Genomic DNA, 7,718 nt, shown 5'->3' on the forward strand with positions numbered 1-7,718 from the left:
AAATTTAATGGGGTCTTCCATGGCCTAATGTCTATCTGTGGTGCAAATTTGGTGAGAATCCGTGAAGTAGTTTTGACGTAATCCTTCAAAGCCTACAGAAAGTGAATCTTGATCCAGAATCCGGATTCGGATCACCTCCAAAATTTAATGGGGTCTTCCATGGCCTAATGTCTATCTGTGGTGCAAATTTGGTGAGAATCCGTGAAGTAGTTTTGACGTAATCCTTCAGTGCCTACATAAAGTGAATCTTGATTGAGAATCTGGATTCAGATTTGGATCACCTCCAAAATTTAATGGCGTCTTCCATGGGCTAATATCTATCTGTGATGAAAGTTTTGTCAAAATCCGTGCAGTAGTTTTTACATAATCCTGCTAACAGACAGACAGACAGACAAATAAATACGCAATAATTACGTTCACCAAGTGTGAAAAAAGAAAAAAAATACACGTACATAAATACATTTAGCACATAAAATTGCCGAGGATAGCACAGTAAAACATAAAACCTGTTTCCATTGTGGTCCTCAGCATATTAACAGTCATAAACAAACAATATATTAGATGGTAACTTCGCTGCTTGCAAACCACGCCTGAGGTCCTGTGTACAGCTGACACAGCCCGTCTAATAGTTATTTATGCATGTTAATGTACTGGTGTATTTCTGCATGAAGTTATTCAACGAAAAAAATTCAACTAAATAAAAAACATTGTTTCCGCCCGGTTTCGAACCGGGGACCTTTCGCGTGTTAGGCGAACGTGATAACCACTACACTACGGAAACCAGGTACTAGATTGACTTTGCCCCATTATATTTAAAGATCAACTCCAACAGAAAAATTGAAAATCTTCACGATTTCGATAACTACATTGACGGAGAGATGTAATTATTCTGATATACTTTTTAATTCATCTAATTTATGTCGACCGTTGCCCCCTTTAGAAGCTGAAATAAATCGGTCGCGCACGTCGCACCCCTTCACAAAACCATTTAAAATGTATCAGATGTTAGTAATATTGGGAAATGAGCGCAATTAATGTAATTTAAACACTATCGAACTCTCTGAGACGTCATAAGCGAAATTCGAAGACGTTTGTCCAGTGCGACCGTTCAGTTAGTGGCGCTACTTGAATTAACATTCATTACACACAAAAACCATTAAAATGAGTTTAAACAAGTTTATTGACGTTTGTATTACAACATCATCAGATCTGAATTTATTAGGTCTTTTACTGAGTATGTGCCACGCAGCAGCAGCAAGAAGGATCTTTTTTCCTCTTTCAGCGGTGAAATGCTCCTGTTGGCCTCCAGGTGGTGCTCAGGAGCTAATTCTTGGAGTTGAGGACCTCGTGGCACACCACAGTCAGGCAGGTGATCAACGACACAAACTCACTAAAATCCACAGTGTTGTCCTGGTTTCTGTCGAGTTTTTCGAAAAGCTGGTCAACTGCTGCCTTGTCAGCACATTTCTGTGTGTGTAAAAAACAGAAAGCAAAACTGATCAAACATGTTGACTGACAGTGCAAACATTAAGCATAGGCGGCGGAAGCAGCGGGGTCCCAGCCCACCCATCACTGACTATGGGGGCTGGCTGAAAGGTCTTTCACTTTATATTTGCAGAATATTATCTGAATACATAACACCAACTCATCAAGACAATACAAAGCACACAAGCAATGTGGTAATATGGTAATATATATACATACATATACAAATGTAGCAGTGACTGTAGCCTTTAAATATGAACTTCGCCCAGCACGTGACACTGTTTTCTAGTTGGCAATACAACATGTGATGTTTGTAACATGGGTGTTTCAAAGTTTTGAAGCAATGTTTCATTAGCACCTCGAATTTGCAGTAGGAAAAATTAGAGGCATCAAAAAGTTTTTAAAATTCTGTACGTCATGTTTCTCTCTGCATTTGCTAGCTTAACTCTACTCATTAGCTAATGTTAAATGAACGCCGGAGTTATCATATACGAGGTAGGTACAACAAAGTTGCATTTGCGATTGATTTGGTTCGTGATAGTTAATCCCAAACTAACCAGTTGGCCCTCATTATGTGAACTTTTTAAATTTGGTGAGCTACACAATGATAGCATGTCTTGTTTCTGAGTTATTGTCCACACAAGCTGGCTGGGATGGACAAACTTGTGTGCTCACCCATGGACCGTTTCACAGATACCTCCATTTTGGATTTGGTGCAGTGCATGCTGGGATTGCTTGGGGACATGTTACTAGGTAACACCGAAGGATCACAACTTCTACAACACATTCGAATAGGCGGACAATGCGGGATGTCCCCAAGCAATCCCAGGGTGCACCGCGCCAAATTCAAAATGGAGGTATCTGTGAAACGGTCTATTCATCTAAATTTTGCTGTTACCAGAGTAGGGGGAAAAAAACAAGTAAGATGGCTATTCAGAGCACCGTCCCTTCCCGTTTAATCACAAATAGTAAATCAGAACATGTTTTGAAGCATTGTAGAATGTTCTTGATCCATCTTTTTAAATTTTGAACAATCTTCATATACACAGTAGTTACGGCCTTCATCAGCAGCAGATTTGAAATCAGAATCCAATTTTTTGAACCCTTCAAAAATTTTTGAACACTTAAAATTTCATCCTGATTCTTGAAATCATTGATATTTTGTGGTAACTTCTGGGTATTTGTAGCTTAATAGCTTCAGTCATGTTTGAACGTCTTAAACGGGGTATTCGTAGTGACTATGACCTGAAACGTCTTTGATCGTGCTCTGCCAGCTTCAAAACTTGAAACCAAAGCAGCATTTGTTGTGTTTCTGGCCGAGATCGCATCTCCATTTCTTTCATTTTACACAGGCTGGCACTTTATATGCCAGCCTGTTAGAAGCAAGCTGTTTCATCTCGTTTTTGCTCTTTTTTGGATTGTGGGCGATCGTAGTAGAACGGCGTCCCATGGATTAGGGCTGTAAACCAGAAATAAAACACATTTTATACCTTTCTTGTTAAAAATAGTGAGTACTTTAAACTAAAAGCTGAGGCAGTTGACAATATCTACATTAAAAAAAAGATGAAATGAAACACACATACACCATGTCAGAATGCACCATTTACCAGAATCTAAAAAATGCCTTGAGGATCCACCTCCTCCTTGACCACCTCACGATACTACTATAATGATACATTGAACCACTTCATTCAGCCCCCACCCCAATTAAATTTGCTTCAGCCGCCTCTGATGAATGATTTATGGAACACCACCAGTGACATCTAAAGGCGCAAAAGCAGGAGCTGCAGCAGATTGACTGAATTATTGACCATCTACTTACACAACCACGTACTGTGATGGTTAAGACGAATTCAGACTGATCAGGTTTTCGCTCACCCCTATGAAGCCTTCAAGCTCACTCTCGAGTAGGTCCTTCAGTTCTCCCTTAGTCAGGGTCATTTTGTCCCCTTCCTTACCAGAGTACTTATGGAAGGAGCTGATGAGGAGAGTCATGGCCTTCTCAATGTCAGACATCATGGAAGATATTCTGAACACAAAAGAAAAGATATTTGACACATTGCTATCAGATATGACTTAACGTGCGCTGTGTGTGTGTGATCTGTGTGTTTGCATTCTAATATTTTGTGCAGCCCAGACTGGTCGACTCGCACAGATGGGCCCAAGACCAGATCACAATGAGAAAGGACGTCATTCCCTCACTCCACAGTGTGAGGGAGGAAACAGATTTCCGGCAGGCAGACTCCATCAAACAGGCCCAGTTAAAAGTAACTGCTCATTTCCAAACTTAAAGCTACAGTATGTAGAGTTTACACCCATCTAGTGGTGATGCAGATTGAAATATGCCAACGCTGGTCGTGATTTTGCTTCTCTCCATGTTTCACGAGTCTAAGTATTTTCACACTTTGTGTTAAAACTCAGGTCACTGAAGAAAAACATAATTTAAATGGAGTGGCTTTGTTTTATCACCTGTGATCACATTTTAAAAATTATACAAAATATTTTGGGATATATTTCCACTTCCAGTACTTTCATGGCCCACCAGGGGATCACAACTATAAACATTAGACTTAGACTTGTTTTTATTGTCATTCAGTAAAAACATCACAGATACTGTCACAGAATGAAATATCAATACACTGCACAAATAGATAAGAACACAGAATAAAGCACAGAATATCAGTTGAAGGTGTGTGACAGTGATAAATAGTTTTTTATTTTTTAAACCTATCGATAACTCTCTGTATCTGTGTATACAAAAATGCAATAAATAAAGGACACGGGATATTGCACATATGAAGATGCTACAAGGATAAAGTTGCTACCAGATGCTACAGTGTATTCTATGTCCTACATTCTATATTGCAAATATTCTTTCTATCAATTTGTATTTAACTGTCTTATGGCGGTTGGGTAAAAGCTGTCCCTGAATCTGCGTGTTTTGTAACTTAAGGTATGGTACTGTCTACTTGAGGGCAGGAGGGAAAACAGTTTGTTAAAGGGATGTGAAGTATCCCTGATTATCCTTCTTGCCCTGGACAAGCAGCACTGTTCTGCCAGTTCACCAATGGTTGGCAGCTTGGCCCTAATAATCTTCTCTGGTGCTCCCAGTTTCATGCATACTTCAGCAGAACTTGAAATTTTATGGCAAATGTGATAAAGTAAAATGTGTTGCAGGCTTTTTACCTTCACCACAGAAGTCGTGCTTCCACTATAGTTTGTTTGTTCATTTGTCAGCAGGATGACATAAAAACTATAAAACTGATTTTCCTGAATCTTGGTGGAAGGGTGGGACATGGGTCACTGAAGAATCTAGGACATTTTGGATCAAACGGACAGAACAGCGCTTCTTTCCCTGGACAAGCAGCACTGTTCTGCCAGTTTACCAGTGGTTGGCAGTCTGGCCCAAATAATCTCCTCTGCTGCCCTCTATTTCATTCAGATTTCTGCAGAATTTGAAATGTTATGGCAAATGTGATAAAGTAAAATGAGTTGCAGGCTATTTATCATAATCACAGAGGCCATGCTTCCACTACAGTTTGTTTATTTGTTAATTTGTCAGCAGGACTATACATAAAAAACTATAAAACTGATTTTCCTGAATCTTGATGGAAGGGTGGGACATGGGTCACTGAAGAATCTAGGACATTTTGGATCAAACGGACAGAACAGCGCTTCTTTCCCTGGACAAGCAGCACTGTTCTGCCACTTCACCAGTGGTTGGCAGTCTGGCCCAAATAATCTCCTCTGCTGCCCTCTATTTCATGCAGATTTCTGCAGAATTTGAAATGTTATGGCAAATGTGATAAAGTAAAATGAGTTGCAGGCTATTTATCTTAATCACAGAGGCCATGCTTCCACTACAGTTTGTTTATTTGTTAATTTGTCAGCAGGACTATACATAAAAAACTATAAAACTGATTTTCCTGAATCTTGGTGGAAGGGTGGAACATGGGTCAGTGAAGAATCTAGGATTTTTTGGATCAAAGAGTGAATCCAATATATATATATTTTAAAATAACTTTCTTTAAAGCTACAGTGTGTATGATTTAGGGGTGTTTATTAGCAGAAATGAAGTATAGCATTCAGTGACATCATAATGCAAATCTGCAATTTCACCACTAGATGACACTAAATCATCCACATTGTAGCTTTAAAATTGTGAGCTCTAGAATTTATTAACATATTACATTGAATGGATGATTTTTATGTAAAACAATGCAAACATATTTACAGTGATAAGATCTGTGAATTTTTTTAGTTTTTATTGCAGATCTGCATTTAAAGTTCAGATCAAATGGACCAATTGCACATCAGAAAAGAGCAAACTATAAACACTGGGTGCTCTCTGTATCTACTCCTGGTTTAATTTGCAGTTGGTGACATCATTGTTTCTCTTATTGCCAGTGTTTTGTCTGGATTTTCCAAAGAGAAGCATAAAAATAGATGGTTTCCACCACAACACCGTCACAGATACTTCTCCCGTGTTACCCGTCTCTAAGGCCGCTTCCTCCTGGGTGCCACGGGGCATCGCTGTTATGGCAGCTGCCTAAGTGAACTATAGTCAAAGAATCAAGTTAAGACTTGAGTAAAATCCCAGTCGTGGGGTCTGTTCTTATATGTTTGAAGACAGTTATTTCCATGAAGCCCACAGAGTCACATTCTGCTTGGTGTGGCGTCGCTTCCTGTGTTGCACTGAATAAAGAACATCGAGGGTTTGTAGGATGAAGTGGAACCTACAGACTGATGTGTCTGGCAGAGGAAGACAGCACAATGTGAACACAGTTTGTGTTACTGTTTCTGGCCCAAACTGAGAGCAGCGTAATAGACTCTAGATGTGCAGCACATATTATGTGTGACAGCAGTCTGTAGGCTACAGTTAAACAAATAAATGAGCAAATCTGTCGGAATGTTAAATCTCACAAGCAATTAAAAAAAATGTTGGAACTTGGATTTGAACAGCAAAAAATTTGCTATTTGTGATTTTTTTTTTTTTTGGTCTGGAAACACAATTGCTTGCATGTTTTTAAAAGATACTTGTAACATTGCAATATTTGACACTATTTATCTGTATATTTTAAATAGCTGCAAAACTTATCCAATTTTTGAAAACAATAATCTTTGTAAAAGCAAATGTATTTTTAAATGATTATGATCATAATGTTCAAAAAGGTTATTTAAATATCTGGTATGTGAATGTGATTAAAAACAAAACAACAACAAAACCCAATAAAATGAGATAAACATCAGTACTTTAAATATAATTTTACATCATAATTTTTTTTTGGACATTTTGAAATTAGTTAATAATACAAACAAAGATAAAAAAAAAAATCACTCTAATTATTATTTTTTACTCACCACAGCTGATTTCTTCAAAAATAACGAGATGAAGGTGCACCTTCAAGGAATTGTATTGAAGGAGAAAGTGATGTGTGTGATGTTCTATACATGACAGCAGACTTTATACCTCCCTCCACCCCTCCATCAGTCTCTCACTCCTTCTATTTCTTTATCCTTAAGCATTTTTCGCTTTCCTTTGGCAAACTGTATTTAAATATTATTGCCTGCATGGGGAAGATGCCACATCTTGCATCTGCCCTGGAAAATGTGCTTTGAGTTTGAGTTCAAGGAAGATAATTCATAATTCATTTTATTGTGTAAAATATTTGTATGCATGATTGTATATAATGACACATCATAACACATCATAACATAACAATAAAAACAGCGATTAACATTTTAAAATCTGGTGGCATTCATTATACTATAGTACAAATCATAATTTGCTTTAAAAATATCTATACTTGAGGATAAGACCACTTCAGGTGGCAAACTGTTCCAAATCTTTACTGCTCTGTTACTAAATAATTTTTTTCTCACATTCAATCTAGATCTGTTAACTTCCAAGCACAATTCATGGCCTCTAAGGCCAGTATACCTTCTCATTTCAAAAAATACAGTGGGGTCAACATTCTCAAAGCCATGCAAAATGTTATATATTTCAATCAAATCATCTCGGGTTCATCTGTCTTCAAGACTTGTGAGACCCAGTTGCAAGTGCCTATCCTCATAAGGCAAATTTTTTAAATTCTGGAACCAACTTAGTGGCCCTTCTCTGTACGTTCTCTAAAATATTTTTGTCTTTCTGCAAATATGATGACCATGCCTGCACACAATATTCAAGGTGAGGACGAACAAACGTTTTGTATAAAAGAAGAAGGGAGTCTTTG

The 7,718-nt window shown here is 38.0% G+C and overlaps 1 protein-coding gene and 1 non-coding gene across 3 annotated transcripts; both read right to left on the minus strand.

The window, feature by feature from the left end:
- Positions 1-708: 708 nt before the first annotated feature.
- Positions 709-781, minus strand: trnav-aac. The gene has a single exon. It is a non-coding gene; the product is annotated as a tRNA-Val (tRNA).
- Positions 782-1,264: 483 nt separating this feature from the next.
- On the minus strand, positions 1,265-6,967 carry LOC117501786 (ictacalcin-like). 2 transcript variants are annotated; one of them, XM_034160744.1, is made up of 3 exons: positions 6,847-6,967; positions 3,364-3,514; positions 1,265-1,467 (listed from the first exon to the last, which is right to left on the minus strand). In XM_034160744.1, exons 2-3 carry the CDS (start codon positions 3,502-3,504, stop codon positions 1,324-1,326), a joined length of 285 nt encoding a protein of 94 aa, XP_034016635.1. In that variant the 5' UTR covers positions 3,505-3,514; positions 6,847-6,967; the 3' UTR covers positions 1,265-1,323. The 2 variants fall into 2 exon arrangements, with proteins under 2 accessions (XP_034016635.1, XP_034016636.1); XM_034160745.1 differs by having other exon boundaries at positions 6,850-6,876.
- Between the last annotated feature and the right edge of the window lie 751 nt (positions 6,968-7,718).

The sequence above is a fragment of the Thalassophryne amazonica genome, chromosome 20 (assembly GCF_902500255.1).
Source record: "Thalassophryne amazonica chromosome 20, fThaAma1.1, whole genome shotgun sequence".
Lineage (NCBI taxonomy): Eukaryota > Metazoa > Chordata > Actinopteri > Batrachoidiformes > Batrachoididae > Thalassophryne > Thalassophryne amazonica.

What these genes read in the sequence shown, in the direction of transcription:
- LOC117501786 (XM_034160744.1), bottom strand. Translation starts at nt 3,504, where the DNA reads ATGATGTCTGACATTGAGAAGGCCATGACTCTCCTCATCAGCTCCTTC. An exon ending in AGCTTGAAGGCTTCATAGGG is followed by an intron (nt 1,468 to 3,363) that starts GTGAGCGAAAAC and finishes TTACACACACAG; the next exon opens with AAATGTGCTGACAAGGCAGC.